This window comes from Xiphophorus couchianus, chromosome 14 (genome assembly GCF_001444195.1).
Source record: "Xiphophorus couchianus chromosome 14, X_couchianus-1.0, whole genome shotgun sequence".
Lineage (NCBI taxonomy): Eukaryota > Metazoa > Chordata > Actinopteri > Cyprinodontiformes > Poeciliidae > Xiphophorus > Xiphophorus couchianus.
In genome coordinates this window covers 16,283,309-16,306,932 of record NC_040241.1, presented here as the reverse complement: position 1 = coordinate 16,306,932, position 23,624 = coordinate 16,283,309, and the positions used below count along the sequence as shown (strand labels likewise).

The window sequence follows — 23,624 nt, the reverse complement described above, 5'->3', positions numbered from 1 at the left end:
TAATTATGAAAGTCTTTGTTTTCAAATGGGCTGACTGGGGGAATTGTGGGCAGAAATAGGCTGCATAAAAGCTGTGCTGCATTTTTGAATGTGAAATGAACTAAATGGCAGATTTTTTTTTTTTTCCGTATATTTGTGTAATAATGCAAGGTAGTGGTAATGTCATGCTGCGGGAATGATGAGCTGCATCTAAACCTGCAGGCTCTCTTGTATCGATGAAATGTGAGTGACATCCCCTTAAAAGTGACATAAAACCTATTGGTCAGATATGACTCCCATTTGTTTAAATGTTCAATTTCATTTGCATAGGATTAAAAGTTTTAAAATTACGTTGAATGGAAAAACACAGAAGTTCATAGTTCCAGTTTATTTTCTGAAGGCTTAAACAGATTAGCATTAGTCAAGTTAAATCCAGAGGCTTGAAAATAAAGACATTCATGTGAGTAAAATGATCACAGGGAAACTTCTGCAAGAATAAAAAAGCAACAGTGCAGTTTGCTTAACCTCCATACTCGGAAATCAAGCATTTAGTGCTAATTAGGGACTTTGTAGTAAAATTACTTCAGCTGTCTGAATCTGGAGTGCATTGTTGTTGGGAATGTAGTGACTCCATCTCCACCTCCATAGGCTCCTCGGTTTGCGGCTGAGTGAACGGGGCGTTTCTATTCTCTGGTTGTTTGCTGCTGGCTGCGGACGACTCGGTGTGAATGCTCATCCTCGGGTAGAACGGACCGACCAGCCAGTTGAGCGGCGTGTTGTTGACCAGGTAATCCATGACATTGTCCAGGGACTCCTTCATCTTGCCCAGCTGGACCCTGCAGCTGGTTAACACGCTGTCCGGCAGGTCTCCCAGAGCCTTGGCTCGGCTGAAACTGTTGTACACCTGTGCTGCCGAATGGCTGAGGGACAGCGCCTCCTGCTGGATGTGGTTGGGGAGTCCCTTCAGGCCAGAGACCAGAACGAGGCAGGTGGTCTGTAGCTGCTGGGTGAGGGAACGAGCGAGGGCCAAGGTGCGAGACTCGATCACCTGCAGCAAGAGGATAATAATTTAAAATTAACATTTTTGGTTGGTCTTTTATCAGTTTTATAATAATAATTGCCTTGCAGTAAAACCTACAACAAATATTTGCAAATGTATAACTAGCATATGAGAACCAGTCATAAAACGGATATTAAACTGGTATGAAGAAAAAAACTGCTTCAGCTGTGGAAGCAGTTAATATCTGAAGCAGAAATGTGTATTAGCCCTAAAATACTTTTAACTGCAAAAACCCAATGTTCTACTGAAAATGTAAAAACATCTAAAATTTGAATGCATTTTGTTTTAAAGAAAATACACTTTTAATATCGTCTTTACTCAATCCCACAAAAAATAATGCCATCAGTTAACTAAAACATTTTTCTACTTTTATTTTTTGGTAATCTCAAATAAATGTTATGTTGTTTTCACAGTTAGATCATGTTTCTCCAATAAAAGGTTAGTTTATATTTTCACATATCTTTACAAGGGTGTGGCAATAAATTTTAGTGGCTTTAATTAAACGTAAGCCTTTTCAAACATGGTAGATTTAAAGGCTGTGAGGGAGTTGGCTCTCCCTCCCGTTCTGGACCTAAATCCTCTTGGAACGACTAGTAAACCTTCATGATGCAACCAAAGGTCTTGTGCAGCATAATAAATGGTTTCATGTAAGACGTGGCCAGGACTTTGAGAGTTTCATTAATTATCCGTACAGTTTTTACATGAAGTCCTAATGTGGTGAGAAGCCAAAAAGGATAAATGTGTTTTTCCTCAAGGCTCCGACTGTTAGCCACCTGGCTGGATTTGGTTAAACTGAAAGAAATTTGTTCAAATCAAAACATGGCTTCCTGTGCGAATTACCTCTGCATGGTGACCATTCTCCTGGCTCTGACTATCAGATTTCCACGGGACCATTGAGTTCAGCTTGTTGTTCACCATCTGGTTAGCATTGTTGATGTTCTTTCTGCCGTATTCAATCTAGAAAGAATAAAGATTAAATCTTAGAATCAGCATTTTTTTCACACTTTAAGGGAATAATTTAAATCGATTCTCGTAGTATCTAAGAGTAGCAGCTGTGTTAAAGTCGCACCAGGTCAACAGTGGAGTTGAGCTCAGAGATGAACCCCGTGCTGCGCTCCTTGCCCTCCTGTATCCTGGCCACGGCCCTGGTGTACGCTCTCTTTCTCAGCTTGGTGGACAGGCAGCCCAGCCGGACGTAGTAGCTCTCTTTATTATCGAAGCCTTTCACGGCTTTAGCCTCCAGCTCTGTCACAAGGCGAGGGGAAACAAAAACACACTATATTTAGGTGCCACAAGCCACTGCATATGTGATGTTTTCAGTCAATAAAGTAATAAATCAGTGTTAGAAAGCCTGAGCTTTAAATCCTTGAGAAGAACTCTGACCACAGTGTACCAGAGTGTCAGTCTGAACAACTCTTGATTGTGTTGCTGGTGGGAAAAAAGCAGCTAATGCACATTAGCGTTTATCTGATAAGCTCGGTTTTCTGGGAACCAAAGTTAGCTGCCAGTTAATATCTGACCCATGATGCAGCTTCATGTAACTGCAAGATATTCTTTTAGTTCTTTACAATGTCGGAATTGCATTGCTCATGGTGGCAGCATGTTGAAGTGGCTCTGTTACATTAGTACTGATTTGTTCTTTTTATAAGACTTTAGTTCTTATGATTTTTATTTTTTTTTGGTTGAGGCGTCACATGTTTGGACATTTATTCCCTCTGGTTTTGGATGCTGTGCAGCTGGAAGGATTTTTGGTCTCAGTTTTTTTACTTTTGAACAGTTATGATACATAACTATGGCAACAAGGTTTTGACAATACAACATCTGATTTGCTTCTCAATCACATTGCATTTTTCTTTCCCTTTCATAACTACTGTACATGCTGGTCCACCACATAAAATCCCAATAAGATGGAGGTTTTTGGTTGCAATGTGACAAAACATAAAACAATAGAGGTGACTGAATATTGTTTTCCAAGCATTTACCCAATAACTTCCACTCACCAAGCTCTTCCTCTGACAGAGGCAGATACTGCTCCACCAGGCTCTCGGATGTAGTGAGGGCCGTGTCCACTCCGCTGCTGACCAGCTGCACCACTCTGCTGTCCAGCATTGTGCTCACACTCCCACTGACGGCAGCCCTGGTCCTCTCCATCCCATCCTGGACCGCGCCCCGGGTCTTTTCCACCACGGTGCTCAGAGTGTCAGAGACTGTGCCCTTGGCGCCAGAGACTTTTCCCGTCATAACATCCTTAGCGGTGGTTACGACATCCTTGGCGCTGGAAACAATCTGGGGGAAAAGAGAGATGGGGAATTTTTATTTTTTTAAATGATTGAAGCCAAAAGTGGAGGGTTATGGAAGAAAAGGCATGGGTCAACATGATCAATGCTTTTTGAGGACATTAGCTCACATCAGTGTTGTGCAACTGGGCTTGTTGCCATACCTGGTCAGAGGGCTGATGGAGGATTGGCAGAGTTTTCTCAATCTTGTCCAAACCTTTGCAGGCCAGGTCATTGGCAATGGCAACTGTAGATGGAGCAAAAGAGAAAATTTATCGTGAGACTTTCTGAAGCAAAAAAGTCAAGATAACTTGAGCATCCCTTAAACTTTTCACATTTTCTTTTTTATAACCAGCGATATGAATGTGTTTTCGTGGGATTTCACTATAGACCAACACAAAACAGTTCATAACAGAAAAATGGAGGCAAAAAGTTACATGGCTTCCATTTGGATTTTAGTCCAGTTTACTTTGATATGCCAAAAATAAAACCCAGGGCCACTACTTGTTATCTAAGTAGTTAACACATCCAAAATCCAAAAGGTTTTATGCGGAGAATAAATAACACTGCACCAATCCCCAATAATGTTAAATATGGTTGTGGCTGCATCATGCTGTGGGCATGCTTTATTTCTTCTGTTGAGAAATAGATGGGTGTAGCTAAATCATGTCCAATCCTGGAAAAACACTTGTAAAGAGATTGTGGTGCAGATCAAGCTTATTTGTTAAATATTTCAAAAACCACCCACTTTGTCTTGTTTCATCAAAAAAAAATCCAAATTGAATACGAAATTTGAAGAATTCTAGAGTTGTGAATACTTATGTAACACTGACTCATAATGAGGTGAAAGATCAACTGGATTAAGAGTCAAGAGTCTGGGTTAACCATCCTGTTTCATATTCTAGTGATGTGACTCAGCTGAACAGCACATAATGGCCCTCTAGGTTTTAGTATGTGTTGCTTGTCCTTTAATCTTACTTTGAGGTTCGAGCTTGCCGATGATGGGCGAGGCCGTGGTGAGGGCCACAGAGGTGATGGTGCGGACCCCTTGCTCTGCAGCCTCACACACACTCCTGATGTAAGGATGGTTGTCTTTGGTGTTTGAATACACACTGAACACCAGGCTGTAGGTGGAGCTCACCAGAGGGAGGCTGGTTACCCTCTCCACCACACTCTGTGAGCAAATATAGAGAAACACAATTTAAACCAATTTCTTAACACTGAATGAGTGAGATTCTTACAGCAACAGCATCACTACTGTCTTTACTAAACTCACCTGATTTGGCATAACTTCAGCTGCTGCCATTTCTGCTCTCAGAAATCTGTAAAAACATATTTAGACTTACTGTAACAACTTTTCTTCTGGAATAAGCAGTTACTTCCGCAGTACAGCGTTTTTTAAAAGTAGTTCCGGTATCTGTTGTAAATACCGCAGCTAAAAGCAGGCAGTTTCTCAATAAAGTGTTCAAAACACTTACCGAATTAAAGGCGAGAGATAACCCACAAAACGTCACTTTCTTCACCGGATGATGTGAACGAAGCAACGGCTGCTGTATTTATTCGCGCTGGAAAAACAAAATATCGCGAGATGAGGCGTGGCGCTGTGACGCAATGATTCTAGAACAAAGGTGACGACGAGAAGGTGGAATGAGAGGGTAGTTGGGGATTTCTAATGAGGCAACAATGGCGATTCAGCAGGTTGATTTCACGAACTTTCACCTGTCGGCTAAAGTTCAAAGCGGTGACAAGTGAAATATTTTGACATTAAAAAATGTGAATTTTCAACCATGACGTCAGGTGTTATCCATTTAGAAACTTGTTTTTTTGTTGTTGAATTTTTCCTGTATTTAAAAAGTTGAAAGTCAAAGTCACTGGTGTTACTACATTTTTACACACACCTGTCGAAATAGGTTTTAATGATGCGATACATTTTTAGAATATGATTTTAATCAAATTAATCTGTTATATGTAATAAATAAAACAGACAAATAAAAATACCCTCGTTGCATATTCAGTCCCCGATACTATCCATGGGCAAGCAGGCATACCACATTTCATCCATGGATGAAAATGTACAGATGTCTTAACATCTTTGTTTCACTTTGGAGGATTGGTTCCTCTCTCCAGCAGTCACTGTGTGAAAAGTGGGGTCCACCACTGGAAAAGTTCCCAGTCCGTCATCAGGGAACACCGGACAAACGACCATCCACCCACACACTACCTCGCCCACTGTCACCTCTGACATTAAAATGAAGCATCACAAATCACAGACCCTATTTAGTTGACCCACATATTAGAAATCTATCAAATATTTCTAATCTTCTTCAAATGAAACATCTTACAACTACATTATTAAATCTATTGCTCCTAGACCTCTAATAGACCCAAACACTTGAACATTTTCTTTTTCAAGGCTGTGCTCGGCTCATTCCCTTCCTGACTGAGTTTTAATTGTAACAAATGATTTTATTCTGGGATTCTGTTACATAAGTAAAGTTTCTGGAAACTAGTCCCCTGGGGATTTTCTTCTCATGGTTTGAGCTCACAAGCTTCCTAATACCCCAAGTTTGAGACGAAAATCTCCAGATACAGAGCATTAAGACAGAATACTCTGTGAATAATTGTTTAGTTTCTAAGTGTTTCTACTTATGACTAACAGTAATAGCATAGCAATGACCAGTGATCACATTTGTTGCTGGTTTGAATCATACAAATACAGCTAATAACCTGACTAAGTATGATGCATGTTTCCCTTTCACCAAAACACTTCTGAAAAGTGTGGTGTACATTTGAGGTTTGCAACATGAGGCTCCAGAGCCACAAGAGGCTCTTTGGACCTTCAGAATAAAAGATGTTATTTTAGCCAGTTTTCTTCTGTCTTGCACAACCTAGTCAGCAAAGACTTTGTTAGGGGTGGAGATGATTCTGCTTGAACAAATCCACATATTTTTCTCTCATTTGTCTTCTGTATACTTTTGATGCTAGTGATGCTAGTTGTTCACTAATGTTCTTTAGCAAACATCCGTGGCCTTCACAGAGCACCTGCAGTCACAATGAGCTTAAATTACACACAGGTGGACCCTGTCAACTAAAAAGTTGCTGTCTATATCAGATTTAATTTAGGAGTGTAAGTAACAAAAAGTGTCCACATTCCACAGTCAGGCATAATAAGACACATTTATCATCCCGTTTGCCTCTCAGTAATCATCAGCAATTAAAGGGACCATGACTGCAAAGTTTATAACAGATGACCTTTTTCTGTCCGTGTGGCCCAGTAAGCTGCGTGCCAGGATGACAGCAGGTTAGCTGCTGCAATACAAACACATAAAAGCATGATTCATGCTCCAGTTCCAAGTCTGATCCCCGTCTTTTATTACCCTTTGTAACATCCGGTACAGAATGAAATCTGGTTTATTTCAGGTTATAATCAGTTGCTTAGAATGGAGGGATTTCAGTGTAGCTTACAGAGAAGTGTACAAACTGTGGTGCACATTCACTTTTTTGATTTGTGTAACAAGCTGAAAACTATCTCTTTCTTCTTTCTGGTGCATATTTCTGTTTTCATACACATTAATAAAAGTTGAATCAGTCATATGTGCAGAATCTCTGTTGCTTTGCATTTGGAGGCCAGATGGTGAAACACATGTTCACATTTTCGCTTCTTCAGCTGGCAAACGCACTGGGACCATTGGGCTCAATTTATTAGCCTGTAAGTAGATCAAATCAAGCCCATATGAAAATGTTGGCTTCAGAAAACCACAGAGAGTCTGTCGGGATCAAAAATTTAAAGTTGGTTCTGATTTGCTGCAGGATCTAAAACAGAACCCCTGTCTCATTAATGAACACGTAGCAGGTTGTGACTCCACGTTGTACTGGACATTGATCGGATCGTGTTTTATGGTACACGTCATGTTCCCTTTATGGCCCGGGCCGGCTTCAATGCGCATCAAAGAGCGCTTGATTGTGACTCATTCGCATGACGACGTGAGATCTCAAAAACTTCTGTTTAGCGGTCAGAGGTCTAATATTTTTTTCTACTTTTTTTTAACTTCCACTTTGACACTGAAGCAATTAAAATATCACAGATGAAATGAACTGCATTAGACTGGCAGCAGAGATATTAGACAATAATAATATTGTAAGTTTTCTTTTTCTATTTTCACGTCATTACTTTGCTCTTCCCAAGTTTCTGAAGATGAATAAATTTTTTTTTAGGATAACAGTAAATCCAAACGTACATCCACAGTCAGAAATAAATGACTTAAACTGGGAAGATTTAATGTTTTGGATGACCGAGTCAAAAATCTGAGGTTTGTCTTGAAAGAAACACAAATACAAAAATTTAATTTGAAGGTATTTCAACAAAGTTTACTAATGCAACCAGAATAAATTCTTCTTTTTATTGTTATCCTTCAAATATATTTGCTTGTTTTTTAGTTGAATTGTGTGGGAAAAAAACTTGCTTTGAATTTATTCATTATGATCTAATTCTTTATATCACAAACTCAGCTTTTTGACGGGGCTGCATGGAACTGTTCAGGTTAAATAGTTGAACACTGGATGAATTCTCACTGGCAAACAAATAACAAATCAGACCTGTGTCTTCAAACATCTATTTCCAAGCAAATTTTCTCACACAATTTATAAAAGTTAGTTTGCAGTTGTGTCATATTTCAGCTTTATAAAATGTGTGAATGTTTAGTATCTCCTAATCCTTGTTTGTACAACATTTTTATGCAGACTGAAGGCACAGTCCTTTGACTTTCTACCTTAGGCAAATAAAACCCTCAGTGACATTATCTGGGGTAACTTGAGTTCACTGTCCCCACTCGACTTCCTTCAAATCACACCGACACTGCCACAGTCCAGCCGAAGAAAGACATTCATTTTGTCTCAGTTCTCGTTTCACGTCAGATTTACAGGGTGCAGATTCCTGTGGTAAACACTACGACGTGCCAGAAAATGTGCTGCTTATTTGATCTCACAGTTCATTTCGCAATCAACAAGTGGCCCAGAAAAAGGTTTTTAATGAATTTAGCAGTCAAATAAAGTAAAACGGCAGTGTTAAGCTTAGTACTTCCAGATTTAATCCAGTAGATGGCGCCAATGTTGACGGTTTCTGCGAACACCTACATACGTTGTTCATGTTTTAAACCTTTTGCACATAAATGTTGGTTTTGCAGTGAGCTGTACTTTTTATTTTTGTTACTACCACCTATTAGATAGAGGACAGTAATACTTTGTAGATTAATTTTAATATGAGCTGCACGTTGCCGCAGTTGCTCTGTCTTGCCACAGGAAGCCGCTGGGTGCCGCTGGGTTCAAATCCTGGCTTGGCGTCTTTCTGCATGGAGTTTGCATGTTCTCCCTGTGCCTGCGTGGGTTATCTCTGGGTACTCCGCCTTCCTCTCGTAGTCCAGAAACATGAAGTTTAGATTTTTAGAGAATGACCGCCTAGATCTCTGGAGGTTTAAATCAGCAGAATCATATTTTAGGAGAAACGCATTGAGGACCATTGAACGATGAAAGGAAATTCAGTCAGACCTGTGTCTGTTTCCTGCGGGTTCTGCTGGTGTGCAGCTGGCATGGCGGGTACAAGAGAGTCTGTACCCCCAGGGACTGGAGATCAATCAGCTCCATTGTGCCCTCTGAGACAGGCAGATGATCTGGGCAGTGAGCCAGCCCTCCTGGCTGGGTAACAGATACCTGTGGGCTACTGGGAAAGTGTCACACCTCAGGATCACACACAGCGAGAGACGCTGCTGGAAGACAGGGAGCAGACAGGAGGAGAGCGGCTGTCCTTTCAGGCTTTGAAGATCACAGGGGAATGAGGCTGAGATCTGGCTTTAAACCTGACTAGGAATATGACTCACTGATGATCAGCTCTAAGTTTAAATGTTACAACCTCAAACACGATCTCTGTTGTAGATGTATTTTATCCACCCTTAAAGTGACATACGCAGCAGAAGCTAACTAAAAAACAAATCTGATCTGGGGAAAACAATTGTAAACTAATGCTTTGATTGTAGAATCACGACTGTATCAATATGAGACAGGAAGAGGATTTAGGTGACTTTGAAAGTGGCACCAACGCTTTGGTTAACAGAGAATGAGCAAAGAGAGAGGAAATATCCACCAACCTATAGAAGTGTGGATGAAACATAGAAGGCCTGGTTAGAGATGATGGATGCCATCTATCTACTTCATCGTACAACATGTCATGGTTCAGAGAATGTAATATATGAGCAGCTTGATTGTAACAGTTGAGCTACTGTTGGCTCTTGACCTTTCTCATTCTGAATTGTGCATTAAGTTGCTACCCTGGTCGGTTGAGCCTTTGTTGACAAGCAGTTGAACAAGTGCACCAAACAACATAGCAGCTTAAAGTGAGAGGTGGCGTTCATTAAGATCGCCCTTTGTCACAGATTTTGTTTATAGCCTTTGTGGACAGACTTTCAAGGCACAGGAAAGGTGTTGAGGGATCCGTTTTGGTGGTCTTAGGATTGGGTCTCTGCTTTTTGCAGATGATGTGGTCTTATTGGCTTCATCAGACCGGGATCTCATGATGAAGGTTCCATCAGAAAAACTGTCAGAAGGTTTTTTGCGAGTCAGAACTTTCTAGTTTGTTGGCAGGAAGAGGGTGAAGTGCTTTCCTTGTGGTCCTGCCCCAAATAAAGGAAATATGAAAAAATAATGGATATTTTTTGCACAGTATTCTGTGGTGTTGCAACCACTCCTTTTTATGTATATATGCAGCTTGCTAAAATACATTTTCAAAAATGGTGACTAAAGAGGAGAATTTCAGCTATATTTACACAATTTCAGCTCATGAAAACAGGCAGCCAGGATCTCTTGTCTTAGTCTATTAAAATAATTTTAAAGTACGTTGTAAAAACATCAGAAACATTCATCAGGACTCAGATGTTGGCTGAGTTTTGACATCCTTGTCATATTTTGGGATCTAAATTTGATAAAGCTTCTGCCTCAGCCTGACATTTCCATGTAGAAATGCTCTGATGCTCACCATTTTGAAATCATCATGACTTCAGCCCTTAATAAAAGAAGGATCTGTGCAGACAATAGATGCTTAGTGGGGTATCCAGCACACATTTATAGACAAAAGTCTTGTTAATCCAGGCTCTGGGCACCTGTTAGATGTAATCCTGAAATAATGAGTTTGGCTCATTAGCAAAGACAACCATCCACGTCTCCCGCTGTGGGTATCGAGTTAAAAAAAAAAAAATCAACAACCCATCATAGTTCAAATTGTGAAGATTGAGATCTTTGTCATTCCTGTGGCATCGTGCCTCGACCCCAGTTCAGCCTTAATGATGAGTTCCAGTAACGATTTTTCATTTTGAGAGAACAAAACAAACCCAAAGCTGCAGAATCAGAGGTGTTTGCGCTGGTTGTTGAACACTTAGGGGCAGATGTGAAACAGGAAGATTAGACCCATGCGGTTCCAACACATGACCCTGCGGTGCTTCCACTGGATCCCATCGCAGGGCTTTTTCACGGAACCTGGATTAGCAGGCCGGCTGTTGGAGCTGGTAATGAGGGCATCCATTCACTGTTATATTTTCTGTTTGCTGACAACCTCAGCAGGTTCTGGTGATTAAGCCATAATTTAGAGAGATCTGAAACCAAATGTCTAAGTTGAAGCTGTGTTTACTGAAAACAGCTGCTTTAACAGGCACTTAGATGCAATTGAAATAAGGTTTTTCAGCATGTGAGTGTGGCTCTGTCTTTGTGCAAGCGTGGGCCGGCTTTTTGGGCACCTACACAGACAATCTCTTTGTTTTGGAAGTGTTCGCTTAAGTCTTCGGGGGCAGACGGCAGCCAAGAACAACGTGGGAAAAGAGCAGTACTTCATTTCTGCTTTCCATCCGGACTTTTTTTTTTTTTCTTCGTTTTTTAATTTTCTGGACTCTTTCTGTCAGCTGGTCTCCAAAACATCACCTGGGGGATTGCAGAACGTTGTAGAAACCAGAAGAAACCCCTCTTGGACTTGAGAGAAGCTGTAATAAGTACAGAGTGGCAGCTGACAGATGGGCCAAACCGGTCTGTCGTCTTTCTGGGCCTTTTTTCCAGCTTCCAGACACTTACTGTGCGGGCACCCGAACGGACCTCTGCTCAGGTGGTCTCTGCAGCCCAGCAACGACTCTCTGTTCTTTTTATTACCACCAACTTTTTTTTTTTGCAATCCTTTTAAACAAAGGAGACAAATCATGAGGATTGTGAAGGAAGTCATGCAGATAAAAATTAGGAATGCCTGGTTTAAAATGAAAGCGTTGGTGTAACACAAAGTAATCCTCATTTATTAACCAGGATTCTACATTCATCTTAATTTTAAAGTGCTTCAAACTTTTATAAATACTAGTCTAGGCTCTTTAGCTGTAGAGCCTAGACAGAAAAATAATCCCATACATCTTTCCCCCCCAAACAAACAAATAAACAAGCAAAAAAACAACAATCAATCCATAAAATATTAAAATTTTAATTTTGTCCTAATGAGGACACAATTGTGTTTTGGATCTACAATATTATACAGTTCTTTTTTGTTTGTTTTTACATCAATTTTGCATGTTTAGTTCATTTTTGGGCAGATGCATTTTTGAAAATTTTCACTCAGAAACAAATAATTTTGGTGGCCCCAAAAGCTTTTCACTTATGGCAAAGAGTTAGACACCACAGGTTTAATTTATGATGCTCCAACTGAGAAAGTTCTGCCTGTACAAGATTTAAAAGTTTAAAAAAAAAGTCCTAAGTATTGCATTTCCTTTTTAAAATGCAGCTCCGATTTTATTTTCACAGCACAAAACTGTGTTATCTGGAAAATCTGGCAGACATGTCTCAGATACTCTATCATTATGAGCAAGGTTATTTTGTGTAATCTGAAGCGATAATTTGAAAGATTTTGATACAAAGTTATTCACCTAACTGGTCAAAGCAATTGTATGAATATTGATCTTAGCTGTGAGCCAGGATTTGTCTGTAATTCCACACTTCTCTAAAGCAGAAAGATTAAACATAAAACCCCAGAGTTCACTGACAAGTTGACTGATCGTTGGCAACATTGCGAGAGAGGGTCCTCTCTGCCGTCTGCATTCGACTCTTTTGTTGCTGGGAGCCTCCAGACGCAGAGCGGTGGCTCGGATATACCCCACGGAAAAGTAATGCCCTCAGCTGAAACGAATCTGAGCTGACAGACAGTCGGGTTACTGTACCCTCAGTGAGCTTGGCATCCAGCGCCACGGAGGCCCGGCAGTGGCCGAGGGCTTTGGTTTCCCCCTGGAGTCTCAGGCATGAGCGGACACACGCAGAAACGCACACATCCAGCCCGCGTGCCAAATTCCACAGGGCTGTGAAGGCGATCAGGACAGATGAGGAAAGGCAAGCGAGTGGCACTGAGCTGCGCTGAGAGGAATGGACATGTTTAACCCCTAATTTGTCCTTTCTTTTTTTTTTTAAAAAAGAAATTCTGCAGCTGCTTTGATTCATTCGATAAAAACAAGTTACTCTGTATCCCATGAGGGTTGTTTTTCCTTCCTGGTAACATATTTGGGAAATTCCTGCCCTCTTTTTGAATACATTCGACAAGCGGCTCTTTGAGGCCCGATGTCACTGATCAAACAGCAGTGTTTGGAGTCAGCTAAGGCTGGACAACCAGGTTACACATGCGTGGGGCGCAGGCCTGCTCCAATGTGTTTAGCCAGAGGAAACCAACACATGTACTGTACATACCACGGCCCCAGGCTTGCCTGTTTGTGTGTTCCTACACGTGAGCCGAAGAGCAGGAAGTGGCACCGGTGTGCTGAAGTTTGCTTTTGCATTTCTGTTTTTGTAAAATTTGCAGACATCTTCAAAAGCACAAAATAAAACCAAACTCTTTTACAGGGGAAAAAAATAATATTTAGGGTATCAGATGTTAGAAAATATCCAATGAGTGATGTCAGTGTACATCCCTTTGAGTGCCAGAAGTGAGAGAATAGAAAGTTAATAGCAACTCAGACAACCCAGAATTACGATTCGTTTTCTGGACACATGTGTGAACCTTAAAGAAGAAACAGAAGTTCTCACCAGGTGCCACTTTTAATGGGAAATTCAAGAATACCTTCTGTTTATTGAATATTCACTTGACTTCCAAATGGTACAACAGGCTCAGCAGACAGACAATAACTTCAGAATAAAAAACTAATATTTGTCCAGAGGTGATTAGAATACCAATCGTATTGAGTAAGACTGGTACTCATGTAAAATATTTTTTTCATATTCATATTTTTACTCATGTAAAAGTAAAAAGCAGCCATCCAAGAGTAGAAAAAGTATTTGGTAAGGACATTACTGAAATAAGGAGTGACTGTGATCATAACATTAATTTAGTGTTTTAAAATGATGTCTTTATGCACTTCTGGCATCATGACTAATAAAAATGTAGGCAGAAGAGAGACTTTTGCAAATATATTTTATTCAGCATGAAAATGAAAACTTACAGTAATATCTATCCATGTTACAGCATAAAGTATATCCAGTGATGATATCTACTGTTTATTGGATATTCTCTTGACCTCCAACCAGTATGGAGAGCCATTTCAGCCAAAATTAATGGCTCTTCATAAACCAGGCTCAGCAATAACGTTAGGACGACAAAGCTTGTGAAGAAAACAAGAGGTCTCACTTCAACACAAACTCCATTCAGGAAAGTTACTGACAGTGGATGTAGTAGTACGTAAGAGTAGTGATACGTAATAATAATAGTACTCAAGAAAAAGTAAAAAGAAACTACTCCTAAAACCACATATTTACTCCACAATTTACTAATTTACCTGTAACTGGTTACTACCCACAGGAGTTTTAAATTTTGACTTTTTTTTTTGTGCAAATTATGTAGTTTATACTTCTACTTGAGTGAAAATATATTAGAGTTTTGCAACTCTTATTTCAATAAAAATGTTTTTATAGATGAACTTTACATCTATCACATTTGGTGAAGGTTAGAAATGTTTACATTTTCTCAAATGTAAATGTGAACGTTGATCAAGTAACACTCGTAGCACCAGAACCATGGGGTTTTGTAAAAAATTTGATGCAGAAAATAAACTGGAGTAGAAATAAAACACAATCTGAAATAACTACAGATAAAAAAAATATTTTAGGAAAGATTTGAAAGATTCTTAGCTGATAGAAATCTTTGTTGAACAAAGAAATGTCATAGATTCAGAACATATAGCTTTGGTTTCTGACACTTGTGTGTCGACATTTGAAAAAATTGTGAATTTGTTCATGTTCTACTTCTTCTCACAGTAACAGAAATCTAAACCCTTTTTGTTATATTCCTAAAGTGTTCTGCTTCTAAAAAAGGACTGGGACATGTAAAGAAAAGAGAGCCAAAGACCCTTCAGCCCATCAAAGCAGTCAAACAAAAGATCTCAGCTTAATCACTGTCATTACCCGATGCTTCAACCTCTTATTTGTCGTGCTGGAACACAGAAATCCTGTAATATGTCTTGAGTAAAGACATGACAGATGCTTTTTAGGCTTGTAAAGTCTAAAAATACATCTTGGGGGGTAGAGAGGGTTGATTTTGCAAGTCTGCAGGTGGGATCTTTGAACAAGTGATCCTACAGAGTACATCCATCACTAAGAGTAACATTTGTAACATGAGGGCATAGCTTAGCTATGCACTGCTAGTCGCACTGAATGTAAACTATTCATGTCTTGAGGGATTACACGCTGCATGCTGTGACTTTGAGGGGTGTCGCTGCTGTTCTCAGGGTGCTGCAGGGGGGTCAAAGTTCACCGGGGGACGTCCAGCGGTCTTTCATTTCACCCGATGGCAAATGTAAGCAGGGAAGCTTTGAAGGCTGGCTGTTATGTAAAATCAACTTTTTGAGCTTTATATCATGTTTTCATGTTATTTCTTCATCAAAAACATACCTGGTGTGTTGCTTTTGATTTTTTTTAACGCACATTGTGAGTGTCCACCACCTCATCTTCACCACTCAGCTCCCCCAGACTAGTGGCAGCAGCAATTAGCAAGCACCTGGAGAAACTGCCTGTCTTATCACACAAACTACTTCTTAGTCCAACGCTCCTAAGAATCTTGTAAATGGCATAACAGAGGAACATACTTGTGGTGATGTGCTGAAGATGGAGTTTCAGGAACGTCTTAAAGTCACAGAGGCCAATTTCAATTTCTCTTAGGTCATGTGTGATATATACAACATTTTAACAATGACTGATGATCAGATAGTTACTTGACTGTGGTATAAAATTTGTCTTGAAAATAAATAATACAGCCCCCATTTAAGAATCCAGACTTGTGTCTGGATATTAGACCTCCATTCTTCTGATCAGAAACAGTAGGGCTGACTCAGATTGATTGTTAATGGTACGATTCTGAGTTGTTTTGAGGTTTATTCTGTATTCTATAATTTCTTTTTTATTAGATCAATCTTGTTTCTCTTTAATTCAGTCCCTCCTTAGTGATTCTAGTTTATTATGTTTTTTTCTTGTGTCTAGTTATATTTTGTTGCTCTAGTTTAATTATGTCTCTTAGGTCTAGTGATTCTTCAGTGTTAGATTTATTCCCTCGCCCCTGTCTCTTTCTTTCTCTCTTCTCAATCTGCCTTCTGCTCTCTCCCCTCACACCTGCAGCCTGTTAGCTCATCAGTCCATGTCTTTTGTTCCATTATTCACCCTCATATATGAATATTTAAATGCTTCTCTTGCTCACACTTCTTATTGGTCCTTTCTGTTATACCCTGTTATTCTTCCTCGTGTCCCTTGATGACTTATTCTTTGGATTTCTGTTTTTTGTTCTGCTCTGGCTCCTTGTGCTCCCTCTGTTTTTTATTTTTATTTTTCATTAAAACTTTCTACACGATCCATTCTCCCAGCTCCTGTCTGCATTTTGGCCCATCCATCCTGTCTCCATTTTGGTCCAATTGTGACAGTTTTAGCTGCTTTTAAACATTTTCAGGGCTTTTTCAGAAGCTTAACATTAGCTTTATTTGATGTACGTTTAGAATCCACTGTTCTACAGTTTGAAAGTCTCTGTGTTTTTGTCACTGTAACCAGACAGATCAATCCTTGTCTCATGGACACTTTGCTTGTCCATGAGAAGAACTAAAAATTCAAGTCAAGCACAAAGTAAGTTTTGGGATAAGCACTACTTTCATGTGTGCATTAATTTGAGTCTTTACTTATAATTTTGAAGTAGTATGTTGCATAATCATCCACAGTAAACAAATAACAGCACAAATAAATCTTTAATACACCAAATTAATCTCCTTCCTACACATGAGATACATTTTTGTGCTTTCGTATAAGAGCAGCAGAATCAAAGCCCCATGTCAGCAGCGGTTCAGGTAGCTCATGCCATACATACCTTTTTATGTCTCTTAGTAGGCAGTAAGGCAGAGAGCATTTTTAGATACATTGTTATTACAGTGGCCCTGGATAATTTCAGTGCTGACAGGCCAATCTTGATGCATTACCACTCTGGGCGAAGCTTCAAAGAAAGAACATCACGTCATTTAGCTGAACAGAGGATCAAGGGTAGAGATGCCGCCTTCAGCCGTTACTTATGAAATAATATGAAAAAAAAAGAAAAAAATCCCTGAAAGAGGAAGTAGACCATCTTGAGGTCACTTTACAATGATTTAAAAATGACGCAAAGTAAGTTCATTTACTGTACTAAAATCTATTTGGGCCTCTATTCAAACCTAATTTGATGCTACATCCAAATCACGTGTAGAGAAATTAAAACTTTGCCTTTTGGGCACCGCAAGGGTCGAGAGCAGGAATGCTTCATTCCTTTCAGTTGATCTCAGTTCACAAGCAGCTCGATTCAGATAATACTCTTCCTGAGCTTAAATGGCCGGCAATGCCAGCGGCAGAACTACAAAGACCAGAGCAACTCATGCTTAAGACCAAATCTAAAGCCCCGAAAAGACGGCGAAACAGTCAGTTTGGTTCCAACTGAAAAACTTGAAACTTTTTGTTTGTGTGTTGCAGCAGCAGGTGCAGGACAATGACCTTTTGTTGTTTCATATTTATGAGACAATATTTAAGAAGTTACCTCTTTGGGTGCCTCAGCAAAAGGAAATAATCATGATGGGCTCAGAAGTGTAGCAGAAGTAGCCTCATCTTTTCCTAACGTGCTTAGATAAATGTAGTTATATGAAAAGTGCAAAATTGTTGACCCTTCCAAGTTTTCAAAGACCCATACTTTATAAAAACCTTCTAAACAACTCTTGAGCAGCTCTTTAAGAAATCTACCAAAGTTTATCTTTGAGTTTGTCTTTGCAACGAGCTGCCTAAACACAACCGGGCCACTGTGGCTCAGTGGGCCGAACAGCTGACTTGCAACTTGAAAGTTGCGGGTTTAATTCCTGCTGCCTCCTGCCTGGGGTTGGTGATGAACCTCACATTGTCTTATGATTTGTGTATTGGTATATGAGTATTTGTGAGCGTGAGTGGGTAAAAAGAGCTTTGAGTGTTCAGTATGACTAGAAAAGTTTCATGAAAATGCAGTCCATGTAAAGACAAACTTTAAGCATTTTCTGAATGCACTGCTTGAACTGCTAAAAAGATTAAAAGAACATAGTAATGATTTATGAGGGTTTTAAAACTTTTGTCCATTGTTTCACTTTCCAATAAGCATAAATTGTCCTAATTTAGCAAATGTTGTGAAAACTAGATGTTTATACAGACAGTGCTTTGGAAAGCTGGTCTCTTTTTCACATTTTATGACTTTGGTGTATTTTAGTGGGAGTCTCTTTGTTATGCCAACACAAAGCAGTGCATAACTTTGAAGTGAAATGCGAATGATGCATGGTTTATAAAAACTACAAAAAAACAAAAAGAAAAATGTGATGGTTCTGGTGTACATTTTGCATTCACACCCCCTCTCCTCCCAGCTCCATTACAAACACCTTTAGACGTTTTGTGTAGTTTATTCTCTGTTTGAATCCTGCTGTTTAAAGCTGGGTTTGGTTATAAAATGATGCTTGAAGATCCCTTCAGTCTATCATCTGAATGTGGAATATGGCACAACTGCAAACCTACAAAAGCACAGATCAGAGAAACAGAGTTACGATGAGCTTATCGTAACTCTAGAGGAGCTGCAGAGATTCACAGCTCTTAATTTGTTATTAAATTCAAAGATGAACAAAAAAATTCTGACAGATCCTGTCAAAAAATAACTTTTAATCACATCCTCCATAAGTGTGGCAGGTAGAACACCCCCCAAAAAACTACTGCTGAAAGAAAGCCACAAGCCGTGTTGGGGACAGAGCAAACATATAGAAGAGGTTGCTCTTGTTAGATAAGACCAACATTGATCTTGAAAAGCTGAAATGCAGAGAACATTGTCCGGAACATACAATTTTCATATCAAAACATGGATGGACTTAAATACAAGACAATTATGGAAGAAAATCTGCTAGATGCTGCAAAAGAGTTAAGACCGGAAGGTTAGGCTATTCTAACACAGGCATTCGCCTGTGTTAGAATAGCCTAGTCAAAGCCCAAATCTATATCCAACAGAGAATTTGTGATGACGTTCACAGACTGAGAATATCTGGTTAACTTTCAGTATCTACGTATACAAAGCTTGCAGAGATAGACCTCAAAGACTTTGATGTGCAGTTTGACAGAAAGATCTTTCTACAAAGTATTCTGAATGCAAATGAACAGCCCTCTCTTTTATGACTTTTATTTGTAAGAAAAAAAAAATCAAAACCACACATCCCTTTCCTTCCTCTTTGCAATAATGCACTTTGTGTTTGTCCATCATAAAATCCGTTGAAGTTCGTGGATGAAATGTGTCAAAAAGTGGAAAAGTTTCAAAGGGTTTTTGCTCAGCACTGTGTATGTCTACTATTCGTATGTTTGGATCTCCTCTGGATGCCTTCGCTGCTTCCTTTGAGCTGTTGTGACTGGTCTGGCCTTTCTGAGCTCCAACAAAAACAAACAGTCCTGGGCACAGACAGACAAGTGGTAGAAAAGAGTCCTTTGTGATACCAGCCATCGAGGACATCCATTAAGATGACTGGCAGCTTAAACACATTAGCGGAAAAGAAAAAGCATCCCTTCAAGTTCGGGCAGCACGTCAGGCGCGTAACGGAGCATGTTTCTTTAAGAATGTAAGGTGGGTGAGCCCCTCTTCCTGACGCACGCCTGGCATGCAAACATAAATTTAGCAGCAACGTGTTTGCTGTTGAGGGGAACCAAATATCTGGAAGCGTCCGCGGAGTGTCATGTCGTCTCCGTCCTGTCTTGGCTGACTTTCACCTTTTCCTCCTCCGCTTGGGAACCGGAGCCGGAGCGCACCGCAGCAGAGCGGAGCGGAGAGCAGAGCAGAGCGGACCGCTTTCTGGTTCTGAACAGAGAGCCGGGACATTCAGAGGCGTCACACAACAGCTTGAAATTACTTTGAGTTTGTTTGCGTCCGAGATGATGAATTGGAGCGGCCCGTGGACGGCTGGACTGCTTCTCCTGGCGGTGTGCGCGAAGGTAAAACCCGCAGCGTTTCCCCCCCCACGTTTATGCCCCAGGCACGGGAGAAAGAGGCGCGTCATTTCAGTTTGACAGGATTTATTGAAATCGTGGAGAAACGAAGCAAGGGGCACCTGCTGCTTTAACATCCCCAAAATAGAATCAGGTGCTTTTTGTCATAGTTAAAAAAACAGAAGAAAAACATTATCTAATACTTGTATAAAGATTAAGGATTGGACAGTAGTTAGTGGTGAACTTTTCGCCCGTTTGAGTCAATGTTAGTGTTTCACATTTCCATCCTAAAATACATTTTCCACAACATCCCCAGATGAGGCTTAAAGTCTGAGACTGCTGGTGTGGATAAATAAGAATAAGGGTAATCTGGAAAGATAAGTCAGATGCGGCTACATTTTCAGCAAATGCACAGAAAACATGGGAAAATCATCAGAAACCAACATATAAAAGTTTAAATTCATTACAACAATAAAACAGATGGATACAAAAAAACTAATATCAACAACATTAAATAAAAACCACTCTCCTCAAGCCAATTTTAACAGTGGCTTATAGGCTTTGATCTGCTAAATCATTTAGAAACCTTTGAAGAAATAAAATGAGAGCAGCTCTTTCAAGTGAAGTTCATCCTGAAGCAGATTCCAAGCTGATGATCTGTGAAACAAAAATCTTTTTTTTCTTTTCTTCTTTTTTTTTGTTTTTTTTAACCAAAGTCAGTGCGGACTCTAGGAATAGTCAAAAAAAAAAAAAAAATCAGCAATAAAGAACTTACATAAATGAGATCTTTGCGTGTGAATGCTGGTTTAGTCGACTGATTAGGCTGGTCCCGATGCCGATATTTAGAAATCAAGTCTTTGGACAGACATGGATCTAATTTGTTTGCTTGTTTTGAAAGCAGTGCCACCATAATTATTGATAACGATTCTGTCTTACTTTGTACAGCCCTTTTTTGGCAATAGGACAACACTTGGCCTTCTACAACATTTCACACGATCGGAGCATAAACAGAGCGGTATCTTTGACTGTTGCTCTTATGATCTCCCTAGTGGTGGGTCTGTTCTTGTCTCTCTTTCTCAAACTCAGTCTGACCAAAGCACTTTGTTCCTCATCCAGCTTTGTTTGCCACATTTCCACTTGTTTTTAACCCTACATACAAGTTTGACAAGAAGCTACTGTCCTGCTGACATTTTATGACCTAAAGCGATCAACAAATTCTCTGCTTGAATGACATCTTTGCCATTTTGAAGACTGGCTGAGAGAAATGCGGTTCTGTATCATGACATGCTGGTGTCCTGATGATATACACTAAAGGTGTCAAACTCAATCAGAGTTCTGTGAATAATTTACATATTTAATACTCTATCAGGCGTATTATCTATTGATATTGATCACGTCATATTGAGACAGTGCATGAATTTTTTCCGATGAGGATTTTAAAAATTTAACTCTGATGAATATACCTTCTAAAATATTATGACGTATTAATTTCAGAGCTCACAATCTCTGAGAAAAGGCTGCTCTCGCACTGATGTCTTCACAACATATTGTTGTGATTGACGAAAATATTCTGAATATTTTTCGTCTCACAACAGAACCTAGAAAATGACTCGGTAGCTTTTAACCTCAAGTGGTCAACAGATGACTGTTGCTCCCATCTGCTCAAGGCGTGAGCGTGCAGCATGAGTCGGCACACAGCAGTGCGCTGCCTCGGGATGGGGTGGGATATGGAGGTCAAGGGGTCAACAAGTGAACATCTCTGCTCTTCAGTGGCCTTCTCCTTTCATCTGTCTGCAGTTGCTGCATTACAGAATGGCAAGAAGAATGAGATTGCATCCAAGTGTGGCTCCTGGAAGTTGTATTTGTTGGTATGGGGGCCAAATTGCCTCTGCCTTCATCCCTATATGGAGCAGACTTTCTTTTGTTGTTGCCATAATAATGTGCCTCAAGCTGTTTTTGAAGCAGCTTTTTTCCTCTTGCTTATGTAAAGGGACAGGAACCTTTATTTAAAATGTAGATGTAGCAGAAAAATTGAGTCCATGATTTTTTTATTAGCTCTGTCCTCAGTTTAATTCAGATTCAGGGGCCATTTCCAGCCACTGGACTGATTATTTGCCGTCCCCTACAACAATTCAAGAATAAATTAGAACAAAACTACAACATTTAAATCAAAATCTACTTACCAAAATGTTAGACGCAAAACAAAGTGATCATCTTTCTTTTCCAAGCTTTCTGGTTTCCTTTTATTTTCTTAGTCTGCTCATTGACTTGGACTCTAGTACACCGTAGTTCATCCAAATCTTCTTCTAAGTGCTGCATTAAAATTTGGTTAAGTACAGCACGTGTTTGCAAATGAAGACTAACCTTGTTCCGGTTTTTGTTGCTGAGAACAGACAAAATATTTTTTCAGTTTTCTTCAATTGAGCCCAAAATAATAAGCAAACTGGATATCTCTTATTTAACCAGAAAAATGTGTTAAAACATTAGAAGTTTTGGATCCCATTCCTACCAAAAAAAACAACTGATTTGTTTAATTAAAGTAATTCATGCTTAGTTTATTTTTCAAATTAGTAAAAAAAAAAATTCATAATATTTTTGCTAATTTTAGTTTTTAAAAACAATGTTTTTTGGGCCCAGGAGTACTTTTGAGCTGATCATTTTGACTAAAAGATGGGATGTGCCTCCTGTATGCTTCAATGACCGTCATTGAAGCATCAAATTACAATTTGTAATCACAAATGATTACAATTGTGATCTTCTCTTTGGTTGTATCATATCTTAGTTTATTCCTTTGTATTTAGTTTCTCTTCTGAGTTTATTCTCTATTCTCTGTTAAGCTCCCTTTGTGTTTTATGTGATAATTAGCCTCCTTGGCTCAGTTTCCTCTCACAGCTGTTCCACATTCCTCAGATTAACTCACCTGGATCCAGTGTCATTCTCCTCCCTTCTCTCAGTGTATAAGCACTGATCTTCACCGGATCTTTCAGATACGCTGAAAGATCCTGTTCTTCTTCTGCTCTTTTTGTAGTTTTTTCAATAATTATTTTTACTTTTATTCTTTGTCTGCATTTTGGTCCTACTCCTAATTGACAAAACATGACAGAGCTTTTAAGATGCTTCTTCTAAATGCAAGTAATATTTAATAATCTGGAATGGCCCCATCAGGATTCTGACTTGAATCTGATTGAGAATTTGTGGAGGAAGCTAAAGATTAGGGTGATGGGAAGAATATCTTCCAAATGCAAAGGCTTGAAAATAATCTCCAAGGACAATCATAGTACCAGTGGAAACATGGGAAACGCTGGTCAGCAGTTGTAAGAGTGGATTAATCACTGTAACCAGATTGAAGATTAAGAAAAAAGGATGTAAATAATTGCAACATGCTATTTCTTCTACGGTAATGTAAGTAAATTAGTTTCTCCTCCCTTAAGCAGCCCCATTGTTTTACTATCTTGTGAGAAATGCCTGGAAGAAACTATTTGGTTAAATGTAAAATCTAATTCTAATAATTTGGGGCTTAACAGCACATCCAGCCTGGTTGTAATGTGACAAAATGTGAAGAGTTAAACAGTCGGAATGCTTTCGCAAAATGATGTACGTTAACATTCATTTTTCAGATGAAACGTGCTTCAAATTATACGGCTTTGCAGAAAACTGGTGAATTACATCGTGAATGGCTTTCCACATGTGATGGACATAATTCAGCCTTGATTGCAGCATATGGCTGCCACACTCACTTCACCACATGCTTCTTCACTAATAACTCCAGTGGAATTCGAAAGGAAATTAGCCAC

General features: G+C 39.5%; 2 protein-coding genes across 4 annotated transcripts in view; one reads left to right on the top strand and one right to left on the bottom strand.

Moving 5' to 3' along the window:
* Window positions 1-352: 352 nt before the first annotated feature.
* plin2 (perilipin 2) lies at window positions 353-4,903 on the bottom strand. The gene is made up of 8 exons (XM_028038400.1): window positions 4,794-4,903; window positions 4,592-4,637; window positions 4,294-4,489; window positions 3,480-3,562; window positions 3,040-3,325; window positions 2,109-2,284; window positions 1,880-1,996; window positions 353-1,027 (listed from the first exon to the last, which is right to left on the bottom strand). Exons 2-8 carry the CDS (start codon window positions 4,619-4,621, stop codon window positions 563-565), a joined length of 1,353 nt encoding a protein of 450 aa, XP_027894201.1. The 5' UTR covers window positions 4,622-4,637; window positions 4,794-4,903; the 3' UTR covers window positions 353-562.
* An 11,656-nt stretch (window positions 4,904-16,559) lies between these two features.
* The window catches only part of adamtsl3 (ADAMTS-like 3), a 110,727-nt gene continuing 103,662 nt past the window's right edge, over window positions 16,560-23,624 (top strand). Inside the window, exon 1 of one of the 3 annotated variants that reach the window (XM_028038382.1) lies at window positions 16,560-19,836. In XM_028038382.1, the coding sequence (XP_027894183.1) occupies window positions 19,777-19,836 (60 nt within the window). In that variant the 5' untranslated portion in view covers window positions 16,560-19,776. The remainder of the gene's footprint in view (window positions 19,837-23,624) is intronic. The other 2 variants (XM_028038380.1, XM_028038379.1) reach the window with 2 other exon arrangements.